This window comes from Pungitius pungitius, chromosome 12, assembly GCF_949316345.1.
Source record: "Pungitius pungitius chromosome 12, fPunPun2.1, whole genome shotgun sequence".
Classification (NCBI taxonomy): Eukaryota; Metazoa; Chordata; class Actinopteri; order Perciformes; family Gasterosteidae; genus Pungitius; species Pungitius pungitius.
In genome coordinates this window covers 17,950,864-17,963,904 of record NC_084911.1, presented here as the reverse complement: position 1 = coordinate 17,963,904, position 13,041 = coordinate 17,950,864, and the positions used below count along the sequence as shown (strand labels likewise).

Genomic DNA, 13,041 nt, shown 5'->3' with positions numbered 1-13,041 from the left:
AATTACCGCGGCTGCTGGCACCAGACTTTCCCTCCAATGGATCCTCGTTAACCAGTATGGATCAACCAATAGATCCTGTCACGGTTTGGGTCTGCTCTATGTCTTATTTTGTAGTTTTCATGTCTCTTGTGTTCCTGGGTAACTTCACTTCCTGCCTTGTCCTGTGATTGCCTGATTGATTCCACCTGTGTCCAATCACCTGCACCTCCCTTGTGTATTTAAGCCCTGTGTGCCTGTTGTCCTTTGTCGCGTCATTGTCTTTGTCAGTCCTCGTTGGTGCACGTTCCGTTGAGTTTTGAATAAAGAGCACTTTGTCGGAAGACCCTGCGTCTGAGTCCTGCCTGCCTGCCTCCTTCAACCTGCACCAGCACCGACCCTGACAGATCCATATATATGGCGCTCCGGATTATAAGGCGCTCTGTTTTTTGAGAAAAAAAAGGATTTTATGTGCGCCTTATAGTCGTGAAAATACGGTATGAGAAAAAAACCTACAATAGCACCAGCACCAATTTCTTTTTCATGGCAAGGGGGGAATAAGAGGGTCTTGAAAACTTAATGGTCACATGACCACAACGGTTGCCTAGATACAGGGGATGTCTTTCATTCCTAATGTCTCACATTACCCCGCTCTCCTACGCTTCAGGCACCAACTCGTATGCTGTAATGAGTCATTCTTTCAGCTGCTCATAGGTAAAGCCTACGGGCAAAGCGATGTAAACTGAGAGTGCCCGTGCTGCCATTGACTGACCCAGTACCGCTTGTTTAGCAACCACACACCCCCCATCTCAACCACCGCGGGCAGCTCTCAACATGTTTGTGTGATCCGGCCCATACACGGCCTCCACTCACTATTATTACGCAATTATTAATCAAGTGTAACTAACAAAACCACAATTTCTTTGTAGCAATTAGCAACCGTAACAAACTAAATTTGGACGGACAAGCCCCCACTTGTCACCATCCACACAGAGCCCAGGTGTTGCCAGTGCTGCTCATTATCTCAGGTGTTCTTCCTCCCCCGACGACTCTTTGCCACGCCCACATGCGAGTACACCAGCCAATCGTCACACAGCTCTTTGGCAACAGCCCAGCATTTCCTATCATGGCCTGGCTCATCCAATCGTGGCGAGTATCAATGGCGCTGATGATCTCTGATGACATCAAATAAAACCTTGTCAACAGGTCGGGGGAACAAAACAACAAGCGTGGCTGGACTTTTGTCGAGCAGAGTTGGAGGGGGGTAAGCAGCCTTGTAGCTGTAGGCATAATAGTATAATTTTGTCCATTATCTCTGTATTGTGATCTAATGTGTTGTTATGAATATAGATGCAAAGGAGGTTGAAGATGTTTGTTATTGCAATTGGTTGTCCATGACGTTGATTGCGGTGATAATGAGTGTATAGTGTCCTTGTGCTAAATCAAAAGTATATTAGGCTTATTTGTGGTTAAGTATTTATTACAGACTAAAATTGAGAACAAACAAAAAGAAAACACCACTTCCCAAAGACGAGCTCTAAGGACTCACAGGGGTTTGACACCTCAGCTCAACTTAGACAGACAGAGATTCATGAAAGGTAGTAAGACCAAGATTCTGTGAGGTTTGTGTTGCATCAGAAGGACACGCCTGACCGAGAAACTTCAGCAGGGAAACAAGTTTTGACCCGCCTCCTTTCCCTCAGTACAAGAACAATCCTTGTTTGACAGACCGGTATGAAGAAAACCAATTGCTGCGCCCTTTTAAATCCAGTTCGGTCCTTAAAGTAGATCAGTAACTCAACGAGAGACTGACTCCCCCTCATTGTATATTGAAACGGGTACGTTTTAAATCCCTCCCCTAACTACCTGACCCAAATTAAAAGGCTGTTCAACACTTCCTCAATTGGCTAACCAGTTCTTTGTGGTAACTCTTGTGTTTGAATGTCACTCGTCACTGTGGGGTTAGCCGAGATGAGTCAACCTGTGTGAAAGGAAATGGTGAGCTCTATTTCTTCTTCTTTTTGGTGCTTAAAAGAAAACTTAAATTTGTTGCTAAGTTGCTTTGTGAAATGTGAAGATAACTTGTTTCACTTTTGTCTACACATACTATGCGCTTTATTTTTAGATGATGATTTTTAGATTAATCTTAGATGCATTGAAGATCGAAATCGTTATCGTTGAGTGGATATCTGAACATGTGTTTTATAAATCAAACATGCAATGCATGATTGAACCATTAATAAAAGAAGATTTCCTTATAAAATGTATTTACCAATTCTAAAGTAAATGTAGATTTGACGTATTTTCCCTTTTTATTCCTTAGTTTACAAATGTCATATTTGTAGAAAGCATGTGTGTTGGGACAGTCCTTATCTATGATGAGAATGAATCCTCTCTTTTTTGGATAAATGTTAACACACTGACCCTCGTCTCAGATTGAAAGCTTGAAAGTTTTCAAGCTGGCTTCAATTAAAACATGGACTTGAACTATACACAGACTTCTACTAATAGATAGCGGTTTCCAAATGTTGATCTTTAAACTTCAATGGATTTCCACATTTGATACATCGATCAATGAACCCTCCATTTGAGAATTATATATTTCAGATTCATTGTCCTTTATTTACACTAGCCACTTCCTGAACTTTCAACAATGATTTATTAAAACTAGCCACTTCCTGAACTTTAAACAATGCTTCAATAACACTCCATTAATAAAATTTAAACGTGCAAAGTTTGTTGGCTTTGACTCCATCCAGCCGTCTGATAGACCAGGGGCCAGGATGCCGAGATCGGATGAGGCACATACCCCCCCCCCCCCCCTCCCCCCCCTGGGAGTCAAGACACTGGTGGTGGTGGTGGTGGAGAATAGGTTGCTGATTGGAGGTGTCAGTGGGATGGTGGCGGGTTGCTAAGCGTCATACATTGTGTGTTCAATGTCAATGTGTTTCATAGGAGAACTCAGGTCCAGTTTTGACGTAGACCAAATTTAGGAAAGTTTTGATGAACACTGAGGACCAGTTGCTCAAGGAATTACAAGATCAAAACAAAAAAGTGTGGGTCTCTCTCTTCAGATGCCGTCAGTAATTACCAAAGTACTGCTTCGGATGGTGGCTGTAGTGGTTGTGATAATCCTGGTCACATTCCATGGTATGAAATTCCTTTACGGTCCCAGAAAGCAGACCGGATTGGCTCCCACTCGTCAGCTGAGGTAAAGCCTACGTGTCCATGTCAGTCTGTAAGCTCCCCTCTTTGCATCAACTTTTAACAATTGCGTGATCTCTCATTGTTTAAAGGGCAGGATCCTTGCATAGTAAAAAACTAATACAGGCCGGTTTCCATATGTCAAAAATAGCTACCAACCAGCAAATTAGTAAATAACATTCTTAAATGTGTGAGCCTTCCGTGCTGAACATGGTTTCTCTGCTGTTTGGTGATGAGGAATCATCGTTTTTAAGAAGCATACATCAGGTTTGCAAGACTTGCTGTGCTATCTGTCCAGCAGGCTGGTTCCACGTCTCTCTCTGTGCATGTATGCTCCAGTGGTGTGATGTATGTGCTTCCACTGTAGATGTGTGTCTTCTGCGTGACACATGCTGCACGAAGCCATACGAAATATCTTCAACAAAGCAGTCAGCACAGCAACGCTTCATTATTACAAGATAATCCATGGATTAGTGTCCATGCTTTATACACATGCGCAATTGTTGCAGATTGTTTCTCAAGTCAAAATTCAGGTTTCAATTCCCTGTAACAAAGATGTTTCCCTTTTACATGAATAGTAGAGTTTACTGAGTTTACAGCCTTGGGCTTCAGCCAACTCCAACGGCCAAGTCAAATATTTTTCGTTCTAGTCTTATGGCTATTGCCACAAAAAAAACGGTTTTAAAATAGGGTTAAAAAAAACGCTTCTCTCTTCTCACTTTTTAGAATTTCACATCGAAGGCTCCCAGGTCAGCCGTCCCCACCTGGTCCATGCACCTGTCCCACTGGCTCAGTGCTTTTACAAGAACGCCTACCAAAGGACCAGTATGAAGAGCTGGTGAAACGCCGTGATAAGGAGCTCCAACAACACAAAGCCAGGTGAGTGGGGATGTATGGATGGATGCATGCTTCCCTGAAGCGTACGTCCCTGAAAGTGGACATACTGACACATAGTTGGCTCAGGAAATACGGAGAAGGGATTGCGTATGAAAAGTAACTTGAAAGATAACCAATAGATTTAAGAACTTGGAGCCTCGTTTAAATTACATTGATATGTGGTGCGTTGTTTTATGAAGGGCTTGAATATTTGTGAGCTTATCCTTAAAGTGAAGATACATATTTTTTCAAATCTCTGACCATACACAGAAACTGAGAGCTGGGTACTCAGCCATCAGTTCTTACCGGGGGGTAGAGAAAACGAATGTTCATGTGTCTGACCAGTTTGTCCTGTTTGTGTTTTTTACTTTTGTTTGTACTACATTGTGTAGTCCCACCGGTCAAACTAGTTTCCGTAAACTAACCCCATCCACTCCTACTTTTCTTCCCCACAGAACTGCATCTGTATTATCCAGCCTGCTGTTTGCTTTACCTAACTCTCCACTGCAGTATCCTATCCAGGGATTTAAAGTACCGCCTTTGACCAGAACTCTAATACCAGGTATGCTACAATCAATATAGTTGAGAGGATCTTTTATAGCAAGTTGGAAGAAGTCTAAGACTCCAAAGACACAGACCTCGGTTTCTGATATTAATATATGGTAACTGTGAAAAGTATTGAGCAATAAACAACACTGTAAAACTAGATTCCTTAGTTTGATAAGATAGCAGTATCTCTTGTGAAAGGCTGGGATGCCAGAGATGAAGCTGTGTCCTTCCAGAAAACTATAAAAGCATGAGGTCATTTTGATTTCAGGTTTGGCACTATACCCCGAACAAAGAAGCATCTACAAGGTTAGTGTGTTGCACCGATACAAGGGGGGGGGGGAGTAGACGGCTCATTACAGAGCTATTTGAGGACTCTGATTGGCTAAATTCTATGTCACACATTTATATCTCCGATCAGCAAATGGGCAAAACTGATATATTTCATACTCTCAAAACACACATAATGAAAATTTATATAATTATTGTAATGTATTTATTTGTTGTGGCTTAAGGAGGCTTAACGCCCTTAAGCCATTGGGACGGCTCGCTGGCCAGTACATTAGTGGTGTTGGAAAAAGTCATGTTTGGTCCTAGTCAATATTACAGATAACAGAAGATACGTTATGTTCCAGGTAAACAGACAGTCGGGATGATTGTGTGTCAAGGTGAATCCAGGGTGGATTTCCAGCACTGGGCGTTGCCTAGAACACCCCGGCCTTGTTTTAATATGTTCATCTAATAGCTACACATTCAGGTGCCAGAGAAACAGTAGCCTTCATGCACGACTTGTTCGCGTGGTAACGTTGCTCTTACTTGCAAGTGCTTTATAAATGTCCTTGAATGATTTCACACCAGTGCTGACAGCGGCTCGGTTGATGCTAGAGTTATTCAACAACTCTTCTTGTAATTAGGGACCCAATAAAGCCTCCAGAACCAAATATTTTGATAAAACATCTGAACAATCTACAACAAAGTATATACTCCAACAGTGTTGTGCCTGAACGCGTTCATTGAGCGATAGTTCATGAACTCGTTCATAACCTGAACTGAACGTACTGTATTAATGCCCGATGAACGTCACTGTGAACTCGTTCATTCTGGTGTCTGTGAACGGCACTTTCTTTCAGGTTAACATCGTTCAATGGGTTGCCAGATTTCTATAGAAAACACACCGTAAACGCGCCTTAATAAGTAGCGGAAAAAACACCCGATCTGGCAACACCAGCCACCAGCGTCGCACCGCCGCATGCGTCATCAAAAAAATGTGTAATAATTTCAATGAGTTTTATGAAGTTACTGACAAGGACGGTGAGGATGGGAGAAATCTGACCTTTCTTTGCAAACATTTGCACCTTAATGATAACTGTTGTGTTTTTATTCCTTATTTAAAAGAGACCATTGAAGCAGCATGTGTTTGAGAATGTACTGTAGGGGTGAACGCTGCAGCTGCTGCTAGTGTGGAGTGAATGGACAGCAACATTAAAGCAACAATCCCCTCAATGCTAATGTAAACCCTGGTTGGATAAGGATTCAAAATCGGATATGAAGATGAAATCTGATGCATAGCTTCAGTGTTAAAACTGATCAAATAATTGCTGTCTGTGGTTCTGGGCTTTGGCAATAATTTTGAAAAATAATAGCTTGCAGCAACATATGGAAAAAAAGAACAGAACTAGTTGGAACTGTGAACTTAGTTCCAATATTTTGAAGTTTGAACTATGAATGGAACTAGTTCATTTTAAAATTTGTGAACTGAACTTTGAACTAGTTCATGTAGAAAGTGAACTTTCCCAACCCTGTACTCCAAATGATCAAATTTCAGCTCCTCAAACTGGATACCAGCAGAAATCTGCGTTTGTGGTGCTGTCTTATGATCTAGATCATCTTGCTTGTCCAGACATGCTGCCCAACCATAGTCATTCAAGGACAACGTCTTTGAAATGTGAGATTTTTTTTGTTGTTGGTGTGTTTCATCAACTTCAATCCGATCTTTACAAATTTGATCACAGAAATGAACTCATAGCACAAGTCACATTTATTTAAAAACATGGATGACATAAAGAATAAAATGCATTACAAAACTGCTGAATTATATTTTGCAGATACAGATAAAAATGATTGAGCGTTTGCTCTTTTGTATCTGTGTACGTTCAATTGTATGTGTTTTATTCTCGCGTGTCTACCTCCAGGTGTCCTTGAATGTGTCTAAAGGGGTCCTGACCACCGAGTTCGAAGGTGACAGAGTGAAGGTGCAAGGTGAGATCAGAATGTCACAATGAGCTGCATATAATGGGACACACGTCCCCTAGCTTTTAGTTGTATTACACATATTGCAGTCATCTACCAGCATGTAAAAATAAGGAACTAAATCATCAATGGTAAGTACAGTACCTGTCAAATGTTTGGACACTGTGTAGATCAACGTGACCTTTGAACAAAGGTCCCGGTTATTGTACTCAACTGAACTCTGTAAAGATATATTTTATGACCCTTAGGGGTTTTAGGACTTAGCAAATTACACATCATAATTTTGCAACCTCGCACCAGCAAGAAGAAACAACTCTACTGCTCCTTGAGCTCTGCCGATGACATCCCCTTAAATTTGAATATATGCAGACATTGTATGTCATTCCGGCATCCTATTATCCCACATTAACATATGATGCCATTGATTTGCATTTTGAATGAAATATCCAAAGTCACTACCAACGAAAGATCACTAAGAATCACTAAGTCGTGTGCGCAAATTATATTGTGACACTTTCAACCACTAAAATTACATTAATTTTCCATTATTTTCTAAAAGAAATCACAACAAGGTTGTTTCATATTCTTCATAGCTTACGTTTATTTCATCTCAAGACATTTGTAAGCAACATCACAAAGAGGTTGTCGGAAGAGCTGTTGTTTGACTATTGTGACATTCTTTGAATTGTCAGGTTATGGCGAGAGCCGACTCGTCTTGGAGTCCCTCAGCCTGGTGATGCTCAACGACCTGCTGACTAAAGTGTCCTACACCAGCACCGATTACCACATACACACCGGAGACCTCGGTAATTCTCATGGAAATTCAAACGCCGCCTATTGTACAAAATCATGAAAGGAAATACACAAAAAATGAGCTGCACATGTGCTAATACGGCAAATGTTCTCAAAAAGAACAATAGCAGTTTCCGATGCTTTGTACAGCTAGTGAGGAAAAGGTTTGTGCACTTCTTTTTGTTCCTAATATCACTGTTTTGGGCCTAATTTTCTAAATTTTCTGTATCTAGCATTCTTCCAGTTTGAGGACCATGAAGCCGTGTTTCCGATTACCATCAAACAGACCAGCCTCCCAGTCCTGTACGACATGGGAACAGGTGGGTGGGCACCTTCCTACAGCGATCGATGGGTAGAAATGTACACCCTTTTGTTTGCATATAGTACTATTGGTAGAAATAGGACACTTCCATTGAACACAGTAATATTAGTTGTTTTCAAAACACACGTTTTGATGAGATCAAGAGGGAAGATACGCTAAAATGTTGAAGCAGACTTCCGTGCCATTCAGGAGTGCTTGAGCCGATGACTCAGGCTGCCATACCGATCAATTATGTGGTACATTTGGGTGAATGAGTGACCTGGCAACGCTGAGACAATAGGGAGGGACATTCGTCATGCGTGCCTGCTACATAACTTGAAAGATGAGTAGAAAACGCTTCCCAATGACTGCTTAATGAAAAGAGTCGGACTAAGTCCACACACTGTTACCATGGGTTTGTCTGATCATTTATTGATATTCATTAAATTAACTTTTCTTCTAATGCAACCTTGGTACATGCTTGAGGCACAGACACATTTCTAGCATACACACTTTCTATTGCGTCGACGTAAACCGTGAAAATGTACATACTTTCGGTTAAGCTGTTGCGCTTTGTATTTCATATTATAGTCGAAAGACAAAAAGGGATTCGGGCAAATCAAAATTGGTGATTTTATGGGTTTGGTGGGCAAAATATCAACCAAAAGGTTCATGTTCAACTGCTGATTCTGTTTCACCATGTTCTCTTTCCTGAACTTCTCTGCCTGACAGACATCAGCTCTCAGGTCACCATCACCACCAAGACATTCCTGCGCTACACAGAACTCAAGAAGTTGTTGAGCAGCATCCGAAGTTTCTATAGCAACATAAAAGTCATCATTGCCGATGACAGCTTTGAGCCAGAGAACGTTACTGGGGAAAACATTCAACAGTACATCATGCCCCCAGCACAAGTAAATGCACGCACCCACAAAACACATATATCATTTATAATAGGTGGGTCCTAATTTACATTTCCCTTTCAGGACATGAAGGGCGTTTATTGTGTGTAATCAGTATAGTTGCATTGACCTTTGACACATTTAAAACAAAAACCATATTTTGTATGAACAACAGATGCATGGTGGGTCTTTCTAAAATAGTTGCAGCGATCTTTCAGCAGTAATTAGCATCTTTATGCTGCTTTCCTACCAACTAGCGCAACTAATTGTAGTTATTTTGTCCCATTTCTTTCGCTTCATTTGCGCCTGAAAGGCTGTTTTTTTTCACCTTAGAGACAGTTATCGTTTCCGCTCTCCACTATGGAAAAAAAATAACCACTATTTCTGCTCTTTGTTGTGTGAATTACACAAACGTTGGGACCGCAAACGGTGTTGTGTTTGGGTTCATGGCGTCATCCGTCGCCGCAGAGAGCTTGAATTTCACAGACTACGTACGCGTCGAGTTCGCGCCATAGTCGCGAAAGTTGAAATATTGGAAAGTTGAAATATTCCATCTTTGGCGACAAAACGCCGTGACCCGCGTTGCCGGCCAATGGAGTCGAACGTACGCAGATGGCGGCCCTCTTGGTCGCGGCAGCTCGCTCACTCATAACATTCTGTTGGTCGTGATACGTTTAGTTTGTCATGGGATGTAGTTATGACACACGTACAAACTATGAATAATTTTTATGTTCTAAAAAATAGAAAATTATCCTAAAATGGGTACAAGATTTAACTCTACAAATATACATCAAGAAATGCTGCATGTTGAAATCCCCACCCTGCACAGAGATGTATTTAATGGCACTGAATACTTATTAATAATTATAATTATATTATACAAAAATGACATTAAACAGAACATTTTTCATGAATACAGTAGTGTCATATCTGACATTTATAACAAACCAAACCCTTTAAAAATCGTTATCATTTAAAGTACCAATGTACCACTATCAACACAATGTTATGGGTGAGCGAGCCGCCATGTGAGCTGTTCTATGCATAGATAGATATAGATATAATATGGGTATCCCGAGCCGGATGATACATCCTGGTATGACTGTGCTGGCGCCGCGTTCGGTGTGAACGTGTCAGCAGCCCGCGTGTCTCCGGTAAGCGGCTGTATCATAAAGTGTATTCAGGCTTTGGCAGCAGGACAGCTGTGATGACAGCAGAGCAGCTCAAACGCTGATTGGCTTCCGCGAAAGCGTCGGGAGATTTCTGGGGTTGGTCACACCTTTTATCCGGGTTATAAAAAAGATTCTGTTTGATCTCACCCTTTGTTCTCTAACTTTGGCCTGGTCCTATAACTGATATAATTAGACTGAATTACAAAGCCGGATGTATGACTTCACAGCAGACAGGGCGGGCCTGGAAGACGATGCAAAGATCACAAAACTGGCATCACGCGACACGTTGGACTGGGTTTTTGTTAATACATGTTTCTGCCGTTAGGGATGGTTTGCTGGGAGGAATCTGGCTGTCTCCCAGGTAACCACAAAGTACCTCCTGTGGGTGGATGATGACTTTCTTTTTACGGAAGAGACGAAGATAGAGAAGCTGGTGGAGGTGATGGAGGCCTTTCCCGAACTGGATGTGGTGAGAATAACATGGCCCATGTCTGATGGGTCAGATAACCACCAGACTTTTTGTTACCAAAAAATGTGTTTTCTATATGTCACATTAAGGTCAAGAGTTGAGTATCTAAAATAAAAAATGTGGATAATTTTTGTTTTTAATGGAATAACATGCCCTAACATCACTGTTTCGACACAGAATATTATTGCCATATTATCACTATATGTTTAATAGAATAATTTATAATAAAATTACTTGCTTTTTTAGTCCATTAGATGGTGCCGTGTTATTTTCTAGGTCAGCAGAGGTTCCGGATCTGTGTCAATGCAATAAAACTGATTTAACTGAGATGAGCTGACTAAAAACGTTATCTTATTTGATAAAACTCGTTTTCCTTTTGAGTACATTAATGCGGGTGAAAAAGGTCATGAATATTTATATTTAGCGATAAATATATTTTATGGCAATACTCAACATATACTACTGTATATGATTTAAGTATTGTGATAATATTTCATCATGGCTGATCATCCCCCTCTACACCTGCTTTTTGTTTTACTATACTATACTAGTTTCCCATCTCTTTGTTCTCATCAGCTGGGTGGAACAGTACAACGGAACCAGTTCTATTTCTCTCTCATATATGAGGAAGGAGAGGAAATGGATGGCGGCTGCCTTCACAGAAAGTCGCAAGGAAAATTTAACCCACTTCCAGGTTACCCAGGATGCTTTCTGGCCAATGGTGTGGTCAACTTCTTCCTGGCGAGAACACAGTCCATACGGAGTGTTGGATTTGACCCCATGCTCCAAAGGGTGGCGCACTCTGGTGGGTCTAAAGTTTGGATTCCAAGTGACGGTCAGTCTACACTCTTTTCTAAAAGTGTAAATGTTTGTCTCTGACTCCAGAGTTCTTTATGGACGGCCTGGGCTCTCTACTGGTTGCCACGTGCAACCATGTGTCAGTTGGCCATCAGCCCAAATCAACCAAAGGAGAAGACCACGCTCGCTACGCCAAATTCAGACAACCTGAAAAGACAGACAGCGAGTTCAAACTGCAGCTTCACTTCTTTAAAAACCACTTGAAGTGTGTAAAGTATGGATAGATGACTAATTGACAACGGTGTCAATTAGTGTCAATACGTCACTTGTCTTTTTGAAACATGGGGTATATACCTGGTAATCTTTATAAATTAAGATATCTACACAAAATACATGCTTTTCCTGCATGTCCTGTCCTTTCCGCTTGTCTGCATGTCTCAGCTGTTTCAGCTCAGACCGGGTCCCAAAGTTGGGGGGTCTAAGTTAGCCAATCACTGATGAAGTTAATGAGTGACATTATAATTTCAGCATCCTAAAATACATTGTGATTTGGGCCAGCCATTCGCTGCCATTTTTGGGGCCTTTATGCGACCATCAACAGTGTGCTGACCTGCCCCGAACTCTGTACGAGAGAAGAACTTTGCCGGAGAAACTAGAGGTGAAACAGCTGGACCCAGATCAGCCGGACCTCACAATCAGAAAACGGACCGGCGTGAAAGCCGCACATACAGCGCTTTAGTAGAGTCTTCTATACCTGGGATGTTTAGCTAGCTAGTTAGCTACATGCTAACGCACACCGCGCGCATGATGTCACCGTGTTGAAGTTCTTGGTTACCCAGCTGCAGCGCACACAGGACTGCAGTGAGGACACAAAACCAGGATGTGGATGAAAACAGCTTCGTGCTCTCTAGCGCCCCCGTAAAAAATAAAAAGTGCATCTTCTTGGGAAAGGTTTTTCTACTTTAACCGATTGACCTGGAACCTTTGCACACAGGTGCTTATGTTTTTTTTGCTACTACATTGGGTATTGTATGCTATAAAGGGTACAATTGTAATGTGTATGTAATTTAGTACAGATGTCCAGTTGAAATGAAAAAACAATTTATTTGATTTTGGTTGTCAATGGTCTAATTCTCATAACCTGGACCTCACTAACGTTTGGTGAAAACGCTCTGATTAATTGTGGTGATTTAAAAAAAAGTAAGTATGGGCACATTTGGATCCCTGGCTGGGTATTTTTCACTCTTCCTCGTTATTTGCATAGTTCGGTATATTCATGTCAAGTGACTTATTTCCCAGCAATTCTTCAAATAAATTTATTTTTTATTTCTCTTTCTCCTTTTGTTTTTATTGTTTGATCCTGTCTGATTTGATGTTTATTGATTAGGTACAGAGTAAGTTACTAAGTCTTTCTGAATATGAGGTTGTCAATATGCAGTCAGCTCCAAAAACATAATGAGTATTTCAGTAAGTTTCTTTTTGTAGCATTTTTTTAAAGTGTCCATTACCCCAAGGTGCTTTTTATTATGTTCTCACTTCATATTTATAGATTTAATATTTGTTTTGTTTGTCTTAACACAAGATTGCTTTACTAAATATGACAAATAGTGTTGTCTATTTAGCTGCTATTTTATTTAGGATCATATCACAAAAACATATCTTTGGCTTCAAATGATCAGGCCTGGGAACTGGGCCAAATCTGGATTATCTGATTATGGCCTAGAGTTATATCAGATCGATACTTTATAAAGAAAC

The 13,041-nt window shown here is 41.0% G+C and overlaps 1 protein-coding gene across 4 annotated transcripts; it reads left to right on the top strand.

The window, feature by feature from the left end:
* The first annotated feature begins 1,139 nt into the window (after positions 1 to 1,139).
* Positions 1,140 to 12,620, top strand: LOC119220268 (beta-1,4 N-acetylgalactosaminyltransferase 2-like). 4 transcript variants are annotated; one of them, XM_062566265.1, is made up of 13 exons: positions 1,158 to 1,240; positions 1,943 to 1,974; positions 3,051 to 3,187; positions 3,907 to 4,059; positions 4,512 to 4,618; positions 4,874 to 4,911; positions 6,795 to 6,861; positions 7,545 to 7,658; positions 7,878 to 7,964; positions 8,678 to 8,859; positions 10,345 to 10,488; positions 11,065 to 11,293; positions 11,374 to 12,620. In XM_062566265.1, exons 2-13 carry the CDS (start codon positions 1,972 to 1,974, stop codon positions 11,568 to 11,570), a joined length of 1,458 nt encoding a protein of 485 aa, XP_062422249.1. In that variant the 5' UTR covers positions 1,158 to 1,240; positions 1,943 to 1,971; the 3' UTR covers positions 11,571 to 12,620. The 4 variants fall into 4 exon arrangements, with proteins under 4 accessions (XP_062422251.1, XP_062422250.1, XP_062422249.1 ...); XM_062566266.1 differs by lacking the exon at positions 1,943 to 1,974 and having other exon boundaries at positions 1,143 to 1,240; XM_037476147.2 differs by lacking the exon at positions 1,158 to 1,240 and having other exon boundaries at positions 1,249 to 1,974.
* The last annotated feature ends 421 nt before the right edge of the window (positions 12,621 to 13,041 follow it).